Source organism: Python bivittatus, unplaced genomic scaffold, assembly GCF_059951505.1.
Source record: "Python bivittatus isolate LINGU-HERP-01145 unplaced genomic scaffold, Pbiv_v1 ctg000580_np1212, whole genome shotgun sequence".
Classification (NCBI taxonomy): Eukaryota; Metazoa; Chordata; class Lepidosauria; order Squamata; family Pythonidae; genus Python; species Python bivittatus.
Window position 1 is genome coordinate 19,933,991 of NW_028277087.1, and position 18,533 is coordinate 19,952,523.

General features: G+C 39.4%; 1 protein-coding gene across 1 annotated transcript; it reads right to left on the reverse strand.

The window, feature by feature from the left end:
- Positions 1-421: 421 nt before the first annotated feature.
- Positions 422-17,543, reverse strand: DHRS7 (dehydrogenase/reductase 7). The gene is made up of 7 exons (XM_007429120.4): positions 17,295-17,543; positions 11,309-11,461; positions 6,450-6,556; positions 5,820-6,059; positions 4,564-4,686; positions 2,026-2,241; positions 422-635 (listed from the first exon to the last, which is right to left on the reverse strand). Exons 1-7 carry the CDS (start codon positions 17,422-17,424, stop codon positions 600-602), a joined length of 1,005 nt encoding a protein of 334 aa, XP_007429182.1. The 5' UTR covers positions 17,425-17,543; the 3' UTR covers positions 422-599.
- Positions 17,544-18,533: the final 990 nt, after the last annotated feature.

The window sequence follows — 18,533 nt, forward strand, 5'->3', positions numbered from 1 at the left end:
GGCTGGGTCTTGCTTGTGGCCCATTACCATCCATTTTCCCATCCCCAGTCCCTCTCCTGACTACATGGGGCCAAAAATATTGCTCTTTTTGCATTTCAGAAGGGAGGGGTTTAACTGGGTAAAATAAACACTTTAAACATTATAGAGGCTTAAGGCATCCATAGGACCCCTGAACATGGATCCTGGCCAATCCACCGTAGGAGTACAGTCCCCGACGTGCTGTGGAAAGCCTGTATGGGTCTCAAGCCAATGGAAGCTGCATGTTCCTGCAGTAAGTCCTAACCAAACCATGTTATAGGTTGGTGTTTATATAAGCCCAGCCAGTATTTGAGGAGATGGGTTGGAAGAAAGTTAGGTTTGAATCATCATCTTGGTGTATATGTTGAAAAGAGTGCCATGAACAGCCAACAAGTAAAGGAACTTTCTTTGGGTAGCTGCAAAGTCAGAAGCTTTATACAGGTACACAAGTCATTGTACATTTTAGCATCCTTTCTTGCCAAAGTGTTTGCAAAAGAAAACTATAAACTTTTAAAGCAGAGGTTCTTCTCTTTTCCTTATGCTGGTTCAGGTTCAAAAGAATGCTGGGCTGCTCGTTTTCCTTAGGAAGACTTTTTGTAATAAGAAACATCAGCATCCTGTAAGAAACGATACATGCTACTTAGGCAAGGCTATTCAAATAAAGGAAGTAAGATACTTGGAATGCTTCAATCACATGCATAGGATAAGATGTTACTAAATCCTGTGATGGAAGGATCATGTCTGGTTTTAATGCCCTATCTGACATCTTGGCTCTGATAAGCTATGAACTTGGCTTTGGAAATTTCCAGATATACATTGGGGCAACTGACACAACACTTGGGAATCTGGTTTGCCTTGATTTCGCAATTGTACTACGGAAAACATTCAGATAACAACCATCTGTTTACATCAGAAAGTGGTAATATTTTCCTTTATGCTTTGAAATGCCTTCCCAACAGAGCTGAAAAGAACAAAAGTCTCTAGGAGTTAAGTGGCATCTAAGCTTAATAAATAATAATTAGGTACAAATATGTCAAGTAGAATAAATGCATCACTTTCACTATCCACAATCTAAATGAACAAGATGGATGAATAAAATAGCTTGACTCTGGATTTGAAGGCTGATGGTTTGATCTGTAATGGAGCTCCTGAATACGTTCTCCTGTCACTTATCCACAGCTGAAAGAAAAATGAAACCCACCACTGCTGGAAGATGGGGGAATCTCCAGTGCTTTACAGAATAGACAGGACCAAAAACATAGTCTATTCTCTTTCTCCCTCTCTCTTCCTTTCTCCTTCTCTCTCTTTCTCTCTCCTTCCCTCTCTCCCATTTTGTAGCTTTCTGAGGATTTTAAGGGAAAAACTGCATAAAGGGAAAATATGCTAATTCTACCCCCTCAAAGCCCTCAAGTATTCCAAAAATTAGAATTGAGTCCCAGCCCCAAGCATTGTTAGAATGCAGTTCTCCATATTTTGGGCAATGCCCAGTGCAGCCCTCAAGCAATTAGCAGTTGTACACATCTGCACTGTAGCCTCTGAGAAAGCCAAAGATCTGGAACTGGAGCAAGAGGACATGACCTGGAATATACATAGAAGCATATTATGTGTACAGCTTTAAGATTGTGAATATAATATTCAAAGTAGGAATCTTTGCATTTGGCTTGCCATAAATGTCCAGTCCAAAATAAACAGACGTGTACATTATATCTTGCAAGAACAAATAAATACATGCCTGGGGGGTGGGATTTAAAAATCAAGATTGCAGCCACAACTGCACAATCAAAGTGCAGAGTTTTTACTCTATCTATGGATGCCCGTGCAAAAAGTAGAGTTGCAGTCACCCCCAAAAGGGTGTATAGAACCAAAATATCAATATCTTGTAAGGAGACTTAAACTTGGAGATTTAACATTTGGCATCCTGCATAGCATATAGCCTTCTCAAATCAGCCAATTTAGTAGGTTTAAGTGATACCAGGATAGGATATAGATACTATTTGAAGAACATACCACTCCATGCTTGAAGTTCTCTATCCGCTTCTTTCCCATGCGGTTCAACAGCCACCATGCCCAGGTGGGCGCATATTCCCACACATAACAAATTGCCAAGTAGGGATGGTCACTGATCCAGGCTTCATTCACATCGTTAGCCATGCTAACCAGAGTTAAGCGAACACAGCGGTGAGTTGTCATTTTGTGAGATTGGTCACCAACATTTTTATTAACCTGGTAGTTGGGTGGGTACACAATAGAAAATTACAGAAAGTCAAAATGTGCTACAAGAGTGTCTTTGCCAGGCAAATTAAGCTCTGTGCCCCTATTTAAAAATAAGCTGCTTGGCATTATAGAACTTCTAATGAAGATCCCCTCCCCCACTTTGCCATTATAAGAAAAAAATAAAACCCAAAATAAGAACAACAACACAATTTCAGGTTACACATTAGGAGTAGAAATGCTGTAGCTCTTCAGATATGACATGAATGGGACATTTGGAGAGCAAGGGCACACTTCTAATATTTGAGAGAAATCAAAGGTCACAGGAGATAGGACAATATCACACCCACAAAATTTTACCTTTCCTGCCTGTTTTGAGATTACGTTTACTTAAAACTATGTTAAGCCTATTTAGCAGTCATTTGGGGATTTAAAAAAAGAGTTTAGAAGCTGTACACAGTCCTGGAACTGCAGATTTCCCACTCTGAGATTACTGGAGTTCCAGTCCAATACTGATGGTTAATCCTTGATCAGCAGTCTACTGACTATGACTGATGGGAACTGGACTCCAACAAGATCTAAAGAGCACTGAAGATGTTACCTAGCCAGGTAATGAAACGTTTGCAAGAAAAGAACCAAGCTCAGAGAACCCCAAGGACTCCAAAGTTCTAGAGTCACATGTTCCCAAATCTTATTTTAGCTTTTAGTAAACATGCCATGATATAGAAACTCTTCTTTCAAAATCACGACCATACTCAATTTTAAAATCAAAGAGGGACTTGGAGAATCTCCAGGTAATTAGGTATCATTCTTATATTTACCACATGAAGGGAGTATTACTTTCATGAGGAAACTGTACACATGTAATACCAGCAGGTCATTTCCTCTGGCATTAAGACAACTGGGGCAAAGGTAGCTATCTTGAAGCAGAAGCAGACGTCTTATGCAGAAGTCTTTCCCCATCCTATTCACAGAGATCTGGGTTCATATTTACTGAGTTCTCTGTTTGTCCTTCCCTCCCTCCCTCCCTCCTGATACATACCATCAGAGAATAGTTTAAAAGACAAACAATGCCAGTTGAGTTTCTGAGTATTTGAGGCAGAGAAAAGAAGCTTTTTCTCTGATCATTGATCATTTTCTTTGATCAAACAACTTCAAAACACAATCTTAACAGTAAATTTGTTAGCTTCAACATGCTTGATTTTGTGTTTTATAATTGAATATTTGTCTCTCAGCTGATACTGGTATAGGGCATTACCCTGGATGTACAGTCTATGGCTTTGTCAGAAGATGAGAAAATAACACATGAGAGAACACTGTGGAAGGCAGCAATAAACAAGGGCTGCTTGTGTGAAGGCTACTGTCTGTGATACTTTAAAAAATAAAACATAGTACAGTACCCAAATATAGTTTGGACAGTAGCATTACAGCCACAGTAGACTCCTGAGAGCTGTGCTTCAATACATCAGAATACTGGCCCATGAAAAGACAGACTAGACTAGCCTTCTTTTATATTCACTAGCTTTTCTATACATAAATGTGTATATTTTAATCTAATGTTTAAAAATTTTGTGATAATGTTTTTAATAATTTTTTATCTTTTTATAATGCTAGTTTTTATTCCCTTGTTATTTTATTTAATTGTTGTATGTCACCCAGAGTCGCTTTGTGAGATGGGCAGCTATATATACGTGACATATAAATAAAAAAAATAAAAAATAAGGAAAGAGACTCTGAAGCTGGGCTTGATCCTGGTGACTACATGGACATGACCATGTAGTTTTCTTACTAGCAATATGGAAGTATTTTATCAATGCCTTCTTCTGGAATTTTTTTTATTATTATTTCCCAATTTAGCTTACAGCCTCTTAGTATTTCCTGATGGTCTTCCATCCAAGAACTATCTTGCACATTCTCCCTTGAAACCTCATGAAATCTCAGGCAAGAAGGCAATTGCTTGAGACTTCAACTATGTCTTTAAAAAACATGTTTCAGTATTTTAATTAATTTGGAGGATCTACTGGTGTTGATGGCATCCTGGCACCAGAGGGCGTAGGGAATGCCAGGGTGCCATTGATTGAATCCAGTTCCATGGGCATCCCTTTCCTGTTAACAAGCATTTAACAGTGCAGGTGCCTCAAGGCAGGTAAAGCACTGGCCTTAGCAAACAACTGCAATCACAGCTTAGGGGCCCAGGCTAGGCCTGTCTTGCATTGCCATCAGCAATCAAGGGACAGGGCAATCATTAACCGAGGCAGATTTCATTTCTTTTCATTCGTAACTCTTTATGATCCCAGAGTTCATTGTCCTTTAAATCATTTCAACCATTCCTACCTTTGAAACTTCTTCAGTAAAGACATTTTGGATGATCTGTGACTGGACAGGCCCTGGGCAGATGGTGATTATACTTATTTCAGGATAGTCAGAAATCTCAGGCCGAAGAGAGTTAAAGAAGCCCTAGGAAAGAACAGTAGTAGCTCTGTTAGAAGGGTCTCCACATCATACCTCAACCTCAAACAGAATAAATTATCATGCACCTCAAGGACTATAACTGTACATAGCTGTAATTATAAACAAGTAACCTACAATATTGCAAAGTTTTTGTTATCTAGTATTAAGGCTTCAGTAGGGGATCCATATGATTTGAGATGGATTGCTACATAAGCTTAGTTGTGTTTATTTTGATTTTCTATTTTTCTTCTTTTATCTGTTTTATTTCCTGGGTAAAGACTGTAATAAAATCGACCTACACATGTAAAACAGGTGCAGGGTTTTCATCACATGGCGGTGGCAGCCATCTTCTTTTTTGAACCCCATGCTGTGGATCCCCTTGATGGCAAGTACCAATATCGTCCAGGTTAGCAACAAGAAAGCCGGTTGGTTGTACTCAGGGAGCCAGATTTGGCTTAGGTTCACCATAATTAGCTTACAAAAATCCAACTAATCACTAGATGGCAGCAAAAAAAAAATACCATTTTCGATATTTCTGGTATCTTGTAGTCATTGAACACAGCTGCAGTCCAAATATGGCAACCCCACTCTGGAACCTCCAGATGCCAATCCTTAAATTACAGACTTCCACATTATTATAGCTACTGAATCGTGGTCAAATGTAATTGAGATAGTAATACAACTGCTGCTTAGTACTTCAATCTATATAGCCCAGCGTTTTTTAATGTGTGACATCTTTACTGGATAAATATACAGTTATGCAAAAACAAGCAAATGTGACCCCGTCATAACTTTCTGTATATATTTGAATGTCATAATGTGAACAACTGCCCAGATATGAATGCAACATAGCCCAGGAGAAGCATGGAACTGATACTGGGGCCTCTTCTCTTAACCAAATCCTCTTGGCCTAAGCAAGCCTTAACAGTAGTACACAGGGCCTTTCAAATCTCAGCAAGTTCTCTATTTGCAATTACTATAATCCTAAAACATAGCCATCCCCAACATGCCATCCCACAAATGTATTGGGACTGCAGTTTCCCGAATGCTGGCTGGGGCGGTTCTGGGAGTTGCACTCCCGACACATCCTGAGACTGCGGGAACACCACTTGTCCAAGGCAGCTGGAAAAGAGCCTTACCCGCAGAGCGTGTTTGCTGGCACAATACCCAGTCGCCAAGGGAGCTCCCATGACACCCATCACGCTGTTCATCGTGACAATCTTCCCCTGTTTCCTCTGGATCATGTGGTCCAGGACAAATTTGGTTAAGGAGACTGTGCCAAGATAATTGAGTTCCATTATAGCGTTATAAACGTCAATATTTGTATCTACAAAAAGAGAACGCTGAGAACGTCCGCCGTTGTTCACCAAAATGTCAATCTTTTGTGAGAGAGGAAATGAAGGGAAAGAGAAATTAGTCAGTTATAATATTGCTTCTTGTCGGTATCAATAATTGAAGTGACTATGGACTCAGAATGCAAGAAATCAGCTAGTTTCATGAGCCCAAATAACTGTCTTGTGTTTGAATTTCTGAAGCGTCAGCTCTTTATGTGCTTTCAAAATCAGCGGCTGGGATATCTGAAAGGGCTTCTCGCTTCCATGCTCCCTCTTGAAAAACAGAACATATTGAACCCTTTAAAAAGGGTAACTGCATTCCAAAACTAAAGCACATGATCCTGTGATGCCAATTTTTCATCCCAGTACAGATTGCCCCCAGGACATATGTGCTTCTTGCCCTGCTCTGCTTTTCATTCAAAGAATGAAACTTACCCTTCCAAAATGCTGAAGAACAGTCTTTGTGGCAGATTCATGAGATCCCCTGTCAGTCAAATCAAGTGGCAAAATGAGGATATCTTTATCACTTAGGCTGCTGATCTCTAAAGGGAAAATGAGAAAAACAAAATGTCTTTTAGAAATGATGGATCTTCCCACCCCTCACCTCCCAAGTAAGCACAACTCAACATGCAGCAGGAAGTCTGCATATGACTACCGCGCCTAAGGTTCTCCTCTCCTCTTCCCCTTGTGACGTTCAATTTTTCAGGCACTTCTGCCTCTTCATGATCTGATGGACATGATTTGGCCTGGCTTGTCAGACAGTAAGTGCTTCTTTGAGTTCTTTTCAGCTCATGTTTCTCTCATTTGTGACTGTATCTAATCCCCTTATCTTTTGTTGGCTCCCTTTTCCAATTGTGTTCCATTTTTCCCAGCATCACAGTCTCTCCAATGACTTCCCTTTGCATTATGTGCCCAAAATATTTAAGCTTAAGCTTTATTATTTGTGTTTCCAGTGAACACTCTAGTACTGATTTGTTCTTCTTGCAACCTAGGTACTCTCACCCATTTTCTCTAGCACCAGAGTTTAAAAGTCCAGCTTTCATAGCCTTATGTTGCAAGTTGGAAAACCATGCCCTTGACAGTACATACCTTTGTTGTTAGTGTAATTTCTTTGACTAACTAGCTAATATGTCACATTAGCATAGCATGTACTGTTACTGGTGCCCTCCAGGATTTAATTCAAATATATTTTTCAGCCCTTCAGAACATGGTATGTGTAATACCAGGATGGAGAAACCTGCATTCTGATTGCATATGACCCTTGGCCTATTTTTAAAACCATTTTGCAAGAAATGGGTTCTGAGATCCAGCAAGAGATCCATCCCTTCCGGGCTGCTTGGAAGGAACTGCATGGTGTTAGAAAAGAAAAAATATGGCATCTGAAAGAGAATGTGGGTGTGTGATCACTTTTGGCTCTTGGCCAGGCCGCTGAGGAATGTGACTCTCTGTATGAAAAACCAAACTGTATCCCTGCTATCAGAAGGCAAAAACAACTTCTGGAGCTGCTTTTCTCAGCCTACTGCCCAATGGGGTCATGTGACTGAGGAGAGGAGGAACTGCGGTCCAACACATCCGAAGGGCAGGAGATTGGGGAAATACCCCTTCTCTGTACAGCTTCATGTGTTATATATTGTTATATAGCCGCCACTTACCTATGAGAAGAATATAAGATTAAGGAGACTTTCGGTAAGCTCTCCACGTTCTAATTTAAGCAAGGTAAGGAAAGCACGCAGAGCTGGGTTTCTGCAATTCTTTACTGGCAGTGGCCTATGTTTGTGTGTATGCACGCGTGGGAAGCATCAGGTGGGACTGCATATGTCCCCTCTGAGCCCATGCCTGGAAGGGGGGAGGGGGGGCTTAGAATGGAACGATCAGCAACAGGCAGAGTTGCTGTCTACTGCCCCCACCCCACCCCAGGGATGATTAGGGGACTTTTTTTTCCTCCACACCCCTCAGGCAGATCCACTCCATTTTGGGCACTGAACTTCCTTTTACCAGCTTCTCCTAACATACCAAATTTATTCCCATTTTGTTGAGTTTTCAGAGAATTATCACACGGACACTCCACTGGGTTGGAAAGAACCCAAAAAAATTTTAGGACATTTTTAATGTATGTTTCTATTTTAATTATTTATGGATTTTAGCCATTGTTGGAGGGATTGTGTTTTTTCCTTTTTTGTTATTGTGAGCCACCCAGAGTCACCCGTTGGGGGAGATGGGCGGCATACAAGTTTAATAATTAATAAATAAATAAATAAATAAATAAATAAATAAATAAAAATAAAGAATAAAAAGTGTAACACACCAGACTTGAATACCACAAGAAAAAGAAAGAGTTAAGTGACAAGATCAATCACACTTTTCTAATTTTTAACATCAATAAACTGTTCTGCAGGAATACTGGTTAACTTGTTAAGAAGGTAACATGTATCTTCTGACTGCTGAATTATGTATTCCAAGTTTACATGTTATTATGCACTGTCAAATGTTCTTTTTTTTTAATAGTAACGATTTACAACAATACAAACTAATACAAACTAAAAAAAGAAAAAAGAAAAAGAAAAAATAGAAGGCGCAGAACAGAACAAAAGAGAAAAAATAGAAAGAAAAATAGAAAAGAAAGAAAAAATAATATAATAAAGGAAAAAAAAGAAATATATAAAGAAGTAATTTCCCCCTTCATCACAAGTATAAAGAATTTTAGTAACTTATCACCTAGTCTTAAAATACAACAAATTATCTCTTCTTCCTACATCCCATCTCAAATCCTTAAAACCTCGTCATTTCAGTCCTGATGTTAGCAAAAGTCCATTAAGGGCTACTAGAGATAACAACATATCTATTTTAACCTTGATGAAATAAACCAACTTTATATTCCTTCCTTTTACTTCTAACAATCTTAATCTTTAGTCCCTTCAAATAGTGTCCTAGAACTTGATTTCTTTTCATTTTTTCTTTGTCCCTTCTCACAAAATTCTTCAAAGCTTTAACAAGTCTCTTGTAAATACAATATAAAAAAATTATCCAGGTCACTCTCTTGGTTTGTTATTTGTATATTCCTTTTAATTATTAAGACATCAGCCAGTTTCTTTTGTATGTCCAGAGTAACACATTTTTCCATGTCACTTTTATAGCCTGTCATTTTTAAATCCACTTTCAAATCAGTTTCAATCATGTCAGGTAATACTTGTTCCTTTTCCATAGCATCTTTTAAACACAGTCTGTCTATAGAGGCAGACACTCTTATGCCCTGTCAAATGTTCTATCAAAATTAATTCCATATAAATATTGATTTGGATTACAGCCATAGGTGGGCAGGAAGATAAATAGATAACTAGCAAGCCAGCAAAACAGCAAGTCTTTTTCTACTTCTCTGCTTAAATTAGCCACGCAAATAGAACTAAAAATGTATTAAATATTGCCACTAACAGGATTTCTTTAGAAGTACAGTTACAAATGGACCTTTTATAGTGGAATGTATATGATGACAATTTCATGGAGAATCCAAATACTGTTATTCTTTTATCATCAGCACATTTATGTGTGTGTGTGTGTGTACACACGCACGCGCAAAGTATATAGTGACTGGTCCAAGGTCATCCAGTAAACTTCCATAGCTGGGGATAGACCTGGCGTTACTCCAGAATTTTACCTCCTTTTTTCCTACATTTTGCTTCATAGTGATAGCCTATTTAAGGCAGAAAAACCCAGAGTAGAAGTAGCACATATCTCTAAAGTAGTTGTATAGAAAACTCTGCTTTCTGGCCAAGGAATGTTCTGATGTTCCCTGGAATATTTTGGTTTTTTCCTAGAACATGCCAACCTGCCCATTCTGGGGGTTGTCCACAATTTTCCAGAGGTAAATCTTCTAAAACAGTGTGAATTATTTCCTGTTCTAGAAGTTTTACTTCCAAAATATTACAAACCACCTCTGAACAACCAAACTGGCACACTCTGGGAAAAAGAACAGACTATTCCAAGGAACATTCTACACCTAGAACAGAGAGTTTTGCACATTCCTGCTTTAAAGAGCTAGACTATTTTTGCTGGTAAGGTTCAAAATTAAAATTTTGAGGGGGAGAAGACCTTTAAGGGTGGGTCCAACTTGCATATGAGCAAAACCTGGATGTTCCGTTTTTCCCAGGATTTGGGGGGAAGGCTAGATTCCCTTTCTCTTCCTCTCAGTCTATTTTAAAGCTTACTCTGCTATTTTCATATCTCACTTTAGTGGCAGTAGAATGTGGGCACCCACATGTCACGGAGAGGCATCTGTGGGGTGTGACTTGACAACATGTGGTTTCATAGCAACTTTATTTAGAAGCAGGTGTGCAAGGCTCCCTCCAAACTGAAACTAAAAAGGCATCATCAAAGGCACTAGATGCTCTAATGGCTCCAAGCAGTGAACATTACTTGACAAATCTGAAAGTTAATGCTGTATGAGCTTCTGAGGTTTATGGATTTCTGTTTTTTAGTGAAATTTTAGTGATTTTGAAATGCTATAGATTCATCTGACCCTTTGTTTCCAACAGCAACACATTAGAATGCAAGAGTCATGGATGAAATATGATGGCATCTGTTAATGATTAAATCACTTGCCATAAGTCAAGCAAGAATAATTAATCTGGCTTCTTTCAGGAGCTGAACAAATATAACGTGCAACATGAGTTTTGCAAGATAGCCTTATCACTCAACGTTTGACCTAGATACTACCCATTAGCATGAATTTAGAAGCACTGAATCAATAAACTGCTGCTTGACATCAAAATGCCACTGCTGGAGGGGGGTGAAACTCTCCTCTCTGTCCCACTTGGCTATATATTAAGTTAGGGGAGGGAAGCTGGATAAGCTAAACACCTATGCAACTGCAGCCCAACTCAACCAATCTAAGGCATAAGCAATACTGGAATGACAAAGCAATCCCATTGGCAATTAGTCGCCCACTAATAATTCAATTTTTCCTAATCTAGTCAGGATGATAGCTTCTACAATTCTCATGTTTATCTGGCACCAGTATTAAAGTGGTTTGCTGTTGCTTTCTTCCAGAATACTTTTCCACTTTCCATTCTAGCCTACTGCCTTGGGATTCTTGGTAGCCTCTCATTCAAGTACTAGACCATGCCTTCTTAAACCAGGCAAGGTCAGACAGATGCTGCAGAAACTTAACTGGAATTAGCGCAGCTCTTTAAAAATATGCCAACAGGGGCACACTCATTTTTGTTCTGTAATGTTATTTGTAAATCTTGCAACCTACTTAAGAAAAAAATGCATATATAAACTTGTAGAATAGCCCCTACCAAGACACTTCTTTTTCACCCTCTCCAGTTCATTCTCTCTTCTTGCTGATAGCACAAGCCATGAGCCAATCTTGGCCAGCTGGTAGGCTAACTCTTCTCCAATTCCACTGGAGGCACCAGTCACCCAGACAACTTTCCTAGGCAGTTCTTTTTCTGTGGGAGGAAAAAAAACACCAAAAAAGATAGTAAGAATAGGTTTTCAATGGCAACTTTGGAGAATATGTGCAAGCAAGACACTATTTTTAGCCATGGTTAGGGTTTATTTATTTAAATCTTATTTAAATCTATTTATATGGCCACCCATTTCACTAATGCAACTCTAGGTTGCTAACAAAAGTTAAAAAATACAATATAAATATTAAACCAAAGATAGCAGACTCTTAAGATATTTGAAAACCAGTAAATGTATTATATCATACCCTTTCCTGCACTAAACTCCACAAAAGCTTCAATCATAAGAAATGTATGTGTGTTTAAAGTGCCACCATCCTTTCTTGTCTTGAACATACTCAGAGCTGAACTTCAAGGCTGCTGAGGCATGACCCAGGCCAATTTATCATTAGGCAACAGAAGAAAGTAAACTCTCAAACTACAAGGTAGTTTACAGAAAACAATCTCCCTAAGGACGTCATTGACTTTAACTGTGTATCATTTGCCCAAACATAAATCCCCAAGGACTTTGCTGTGTCAACAGAAAGAACCACATTGTCAAAATTTGCAGGCAACGAAGCAAACGAGACTCTGCCAAATGTCTGTCTATGTCTTTAGCAACAAGTTACTAGGCAGATATATGCTCTGGAATACATAAGTTTATTCTGAAAACAGAAGGCCTCTCTGGAGCTTTCACAGCACATAATGGAGATAATCTTGTTTTTGCTATTGCTCAGAAGGATATAATAAAGATAAACTTTGTTTTAAACAAAGATAGAAACATAAGGAAGGTCATGCTGGATCAAGCCACACTTCTATCTTTTCCAAAGTTTCCCACAATGGCAATTAGATGCCAATGGGAAATCCCCATGCATGACATGAATGAAATAGTGTTCTTGTTCCTAGTGACTAATATTCATATTGCCAGAGATACTGGAGGTAATATATTGCCATTCTAACTAATCTTCTTCTAATCCTTGAGAGGAAGACTGCCACAACATATTTTGGTAGCAAATCCCATTCTTCAACTAAATATTAAATGAAGTACTTTCTTTTGTCCAGAATCCCCACTGTTCAGTTTCTTTGAATTACTCTGCATTCTAGAGTAATGAAATAGAAACACATCTGTTTATTCATTTTCAAATTTAGCATTCTTTTATTGTAGTGCCTGTTACTTTTTTTTCGGATAAACATAAAAGTCCTTCTTCACATAATAGCAGAGTTGTTCTAGGCTCTGATCGTTCTGCTTGCCCTTTCTTACACCATTTAGAACTCTACAACATCCCTTTTTTTAGGGAAGCTGATCAAAACTGTAAAGTCTCCAACCTGAGCCTTCTAGTTATGCTAGGCTACAAATCTGAACATTCCCAGCCAGCAAGGCCAAACCCCAAAACATCTAGAAAACACCACACTGGAGAAGGCTGCTGTACAAAGGTGTAACCAATCTCAACAATCTTCTTTTGACTCAAAATAGCCAGAAAATGGAATGTTGTTTACATAAGAATACTGGCCATCTAGTGCAGCATTTTGAGTCACATGGGGGGTTAACTGAATGCATGTGGGAATAGCTCCCTTCCACTGTTATTTGCCAGCAACTAGTGTTGAGTGGTGCCTGTAATACAGAAGATAATAAGCAGTCATCAATATAGCAACCATTGATAATCTGAACCTCCAGGAACCTATTCAGTCTCCTTTTAACATCATCTAAAGTGGCTGTCATTACTGTAACTGTTGGTAAGGAATTTCACAATTTATCTACAATGCTGTGTAGAAAAAGGGAAATAATTTTCTTCTGCTGGATCTGGATCTCCCTGCGGTTAGTGTCAATGGTTGACCCCAAGTTCTAACAATAGACTCCACAAAAACGTAAAACTATAAGAACTGTATTTGTCTTTAATATGTCACAACTCTTTGTCATCTTGAACACATTCAGCGCTGAAGTTCTGTGAGAGAAAAACTTCTCCCTCGCCATGTTATCTATGGTCATGCACAACTGTTTGTTTGTTTATTGGATTGTTAAGGCTGCCCAACACCAAAAAGACTCTGGGCATCTTACAATATTTCCAAAGCATAAGTTAAAAACAGAGCTAAAAACCACACGATTGCCTAGACAAAAACAGCACTCCCAACATCCAAGAAAGACTCAACAGGGGCTCCACAGACACTCTAACCCTAGGCCTGGGAACAGAATCAGATCTTAAGAGGCTTCCAGAACCCTTGGAAAGTGGGAGCTGGGCATATCTCTGGGGTTCTGGATGCGGTTCCAGAGGGCAGGGGCAGTGACAGAGAAGGCATGCTTCCTCAGTCCCACAAGATGACCTTAATATGCAAGTTGTTAATAAATCAGGTGTTAGTTTCAGCTTATTGGTTTTATGGATTTTACAAATGATTTTCTCATCTTTTATGGGAGTTTTTTTTTTCCTTTGTATTTTATTGCACTGCATTTACTACTGTTAACACTTTTCAATGAAAGGTCTGATAGACAATTAATATGCATGTATATATATTTATATATTAACATGTATAAATCCATCCATCCATATCCTACCAGTCATAACAGTAAGCCTTTTTCGGATGTTTTCATACGATATCAACGCCTAGCCACTCTGACTGGTTTGGGTGTTGCATCACTTGAGGAGAATGTTCTACAGCAGTAACTATGTGCTGTGCAGATAAGAATACCAAAGCAGATAATTCATCTGCAGAGACCATGTGCAATTGCAAATAAAGGAAGAGTATACTACAACATAATGGAAACCATTTCTTCATCTTGGAAGTGTTCCTCGTTGTGCCAGGGCAGAACTATACTATTCCATATAACCACTTGACATCCACTTTAGAGCTGCTTCTTTTAAAAAATAAAGCAATGGTGTATCAACACAATATTGAAAACAAGAATAGTATAATAAAGAACAAAGAAAGAAAAACTAACAGGATGAAAAAAATAAGAAAACATACTTTGGGAAATGATGTATTTTATGGGGAGAAGAGAGATTATGTTGTATTTAGAGATGGTGATAAGCTATTAAAATTGTTTCTACTTGCTGGGATGAAGGGAAAATTACTACTTTTTTTTCTCCTTTTTTTCTTTTTTTTTTCTGATCCACACTCCCCCACTTCTTTTTCTTTTGTATTTTTTTCTGTTTGTATTTTTTGTAGTTTGTATTGGCTTTTAATCTTTTCATTTATAATTCTTAATAAAATTAGTTTTTGTCTTTTTTTTTTTTAAAGGGAATTTATGTATTTAGTCAGGGAAAGTATGCAATGCATTCCATCGGCCAGGGACTTGCATTTGGTGAGTCTCAGGAGGTGGGCCTTCTCTGCTGTGGCTCCCTTCCTATGGAACATTCTCCCCCCTGAAGTTAAGTTTGCCCCTTCCCTGCTGTATTTTAGGAAGTCCTCAAGACCTGGTTATGTCATCAGGCCTAGAGGTCTTTGGGAACTGGAGACATTCTTAGATGGCTCCACTATGATTGATATTCTGCTCTCTCTGTGAGGTTTGTATATTTTAAAATCTAAAATTTTTAAAAACGTTGATAATGTTTTTATTTTAACAATCACTTTTTATCTTTTTAAAATGATTTTTATCCATTTGTTATTTTATTTAATTGTTGTACGCCGCCCAGAGTCACTTTGTGTGAGATGGGTGGCTATATAAATGTGATATATAATAAATAATTTAACCAAATTATAAGTACATCTCTAACTATAATTTTTTAAATAGCCATGTTTAATATTTCTATTCAAAAAGACATTTATGTAGATACAGATATTCTAGGAGGAATTACTTTGTTGATAAAACTAAGAAATATAAAAGCCTTTCTCTGTGCAACAGTCTAAATGAGATTGGAAAAGCCATAGATTGGTTCATTTATCAACTAAGCCACCATCAGGCTTTCTTTGGTTTTGGCTTGATGTGCTCCATGAACTCAACCAACTCTTATTGTTCAGCAAACCAAAGCTTAGCACGAGGTCTGAACTGGGTTGAACTATTATTGATAATCTTAAAACAGCTGGAAGTTAGAAATCCTTGATGACCTACCTCAAGGATCTCAAGGATCTTCTGATGTAGCATCTACCCTTCATGGAGTATCATGGCATCCTAATTAGCAACTACTGACAGGCTTACTTTCCATGAATTTATCCAAGCCCTTTCTAAAATTATTGATTAGCGGTCATCACTACAAGAGAGGAGGCTGCTTCTTTTATCCTGCATCTAAGTTTCTTTGGACCACTTGGATGGCTACTGCTAGAGAAAAAGTCCTGGACTGAGCAGAACAATTTATTCTGTATATGCTACATAATTTCTGAAGCACAGATAGTTAACTGGCTACATCTACCCAAAACTAAATGAGCCTCGAGTTTTTGTTTCCTGTGTAGACTACAGGAACTGGTTAGGAGTAGAAATGGGAATTTGCTAGTTACCGAGCTCCTTGTGAGAGCAGGTTATCTGCATGCAAATTGGTGGATCACAAGTTTAATGGATCATTAGTTCCATTATTATTATTACAGGACAGTTTCTGGGCAGCTTACAATTTAAAACAAAGCAACAGTACAAAGAATACAGTATACAATATAAAATATACAAGATTAGTATCTATCTGAACGACACACCATATATACAGGAAACTGTATTAAAACTGCTGTTAACATTAATAACATGGATATTAGAACCCTTGCAATCCACTAGCATTCAGCTAGACATCTGACATGGGCCTGATCAATCTCTTCTGCTCAGTTTCCACAAGTATGATGGGTCAAGGACAGTTTCTAGATATGGTAAATGCAGCTGTGTATTCTAGATACCAGGCTGAAAACCTACACATATTTACTTGGGACTAGGAAGCAATACCTGAAAACATGTTCTGGTAAGTAATACCTACAAAAGAGAGGGCTTGCACACACAGATCTCCAGAAGAGCTGTGACTATAACTTCCAGATTGCAGCCAACATGGCCAGTGCCTGACTGACTACCAGCTCTGGGCCACAAACCCCAGATGACCTTGGGAGCCTATCTTTACTGACATCTTGTAGTCAGGCATTTTGTAGCGCAGATCTGGTAACCCTGGGCTTCACTAGGGAGTTTTTATTTTACCTTTGTTACATTTCCATACTACTCTTCTTCCCAGAAAATCCCAGAACAGCTTGTAAGAGAATAAAAAGTTTGCCATCGCAATAAAACTAAAAATGCTCAAAAAACATAAAACAAAATTCATTTGGAATTCAGTTTTTCTAGAAAGAAAGAAAGAAAGAAAGAAAGAAAGAGAGAGAGAGAGAGAGAGAGAGAGAGAGAGAGAGAGAGAGAGAGAGAGAGAGAAAGAAAGAAAGAAAGAAAGAAAGAAAGAAAGAAAGAAAGAAAGAAAGAAAGAAAGAAAGAAAGAAAGAAAGAAAGAAAGAAAGAAAAAGAAAGAAAAGCAATTTGGCTATGTGATCCGATAAATGTTTGCGTGACAGACCTGTTTTTAAACGGTCAGAAACTGTGATCCCGACATCCGGAAAGCACCAAGTTGACGAAGGCTTTCAACTTAACATTTTAACAAATCTCGCAGCATCCCCATAATTTCAGCGGGCTGTTAACACTCTGCTGTGTCGATGTGTTTGTCGCGGGGAGAGCGGGCAGTCAACTCGCATTTGCCCGGGCCGTGAGACGGCCGCTCCCTCCCTCGCCCCACTTCTCTTTCACCCCTTTTGCTAACTACTGCAATCGAGGGGCCGCGCGCAGCCCTGGAGAAGTCGTGCCACGTCCCCGTGAGGGAGGGAGGAGGAAGGAAGGAGAAACTGCAAGCAGAAAAGCGAAAAAGTTGAGCGCGTATCCAGCCAGAGAGAAGTGACTTACCAGGCTTCTTGCCCCACCATTCTGCCCACTGCACGGTGAGATCGCTGTCAGCTCGGATCCAGCGTATTATCTGCAAGATTATGTAGGCTATGATGCAGCCTACCGCTATGCACTGATAGCAGATCTCCATGGCGCGCAGAGAAGGCAGGAGCGCGGCAGGAACACCCGACTGTCCCTTCTTATAATGGGCAGGCTTTCCCTTTTCGCCCGCAGCTACAGGCAGGGAGTGGCCGCTGGCTTCGGGCGGGCTCCTTGCCCGGGTTAGAACGACTTTACGGGGGTGGAGTTTGTTTTCCCCGCCTCCCCTGAGGTATTTAACGTGTGGCCTTTACAGTCCCCACCACTTTGTTTCCAAGAGTTTCCTCACAATTTCCATTTTGCAAAGGGGTAGGGTAGCCTGGGCTTTTTGGCCATAGGGATATAGGCTGGAACGTTTCTGGCATGCCGTTCCGTTGCCCAAAATAGCAGTCAGATCTATAAACATCAGCCAATAGATGTTCTTGCCACTGAACTATTTTGTTGGATAGGATTCAGTGTTCAAGCCTATAAAGGTCTTTTCGAACCTTGAGCTTGTCTTCTGAAGTGTTGGCAATCTCCCTTCTCCCCACAGCCCCAGCTTTGTGTTGTTTGCAAACTCAATGGGCATCTCTTCTATCCCTTCATCCAAGTCATTTATGAAAATGTGGAAAAGCATTGGGCCCAGGACAGAACACTGGCATATCCCACTGGGTACCTCCCTCTGTTGTTTCTTCAGTTCCTGGCTCTAATCATCCCCCAGTGTTCTGTCAATCTACTATAGTAGGCCAGAATCTGGTTAAGCCACACTTACTGCTCTCAAACTCTCTTAAGAACATAAACAGTGCCCGGCTGGATCACACACCTGGCCTATCTAGTCCAGCAGTCTGTTCTCACACTGGCCAACCAACTGCCCATTAGTTTCCCAGCAGATGGCCTTCACAGGAAGTAACACTCTCACAAAGTTAATAGCGACTGATCCCCATGACTTCCATGAATTGGCCCAACCCTTTTTTGAACCCAGCCAAGCTGATAGCCAGCACCGCCTTCTGATCCTCTTGCTTCTCTGGGTTACATGCTTTCCCTTGTGTCATATATAATATTTTGCAAATGGGGCATGGCTTAGCTTCAGTTGAAGATGGTATGCTGAATATCTTGCTTGTCCTTCAACCTGCTTGTTTTAGTTATTATGAACTGCTTATCTACACTGAATTACCTTCTAAA

Coding starts and splice junctions, on each gene's coding strand:
- DHRS7 (XM_007429120.4), bottom strand. CDS start 17,424: ATGGAGATCTGCTATCAGTGCATAGCGGTAGGCTGCATCATAGCCTAC. Junction 6,060..6,449: donor TTCTTCAGCATTTTGGAAGG/GTAAGTTTCATT, acceptor CTCTCACAAAAG/ATTGACATTTTGGTGAACAA. Junction 4,687..5,819: donor CCAGCAAACACGCTCTGCGG/GTAAGGCTCTTT, acceptor GTTCTTTCCTAG/GGCTTCTTTAACTCTCTTCG.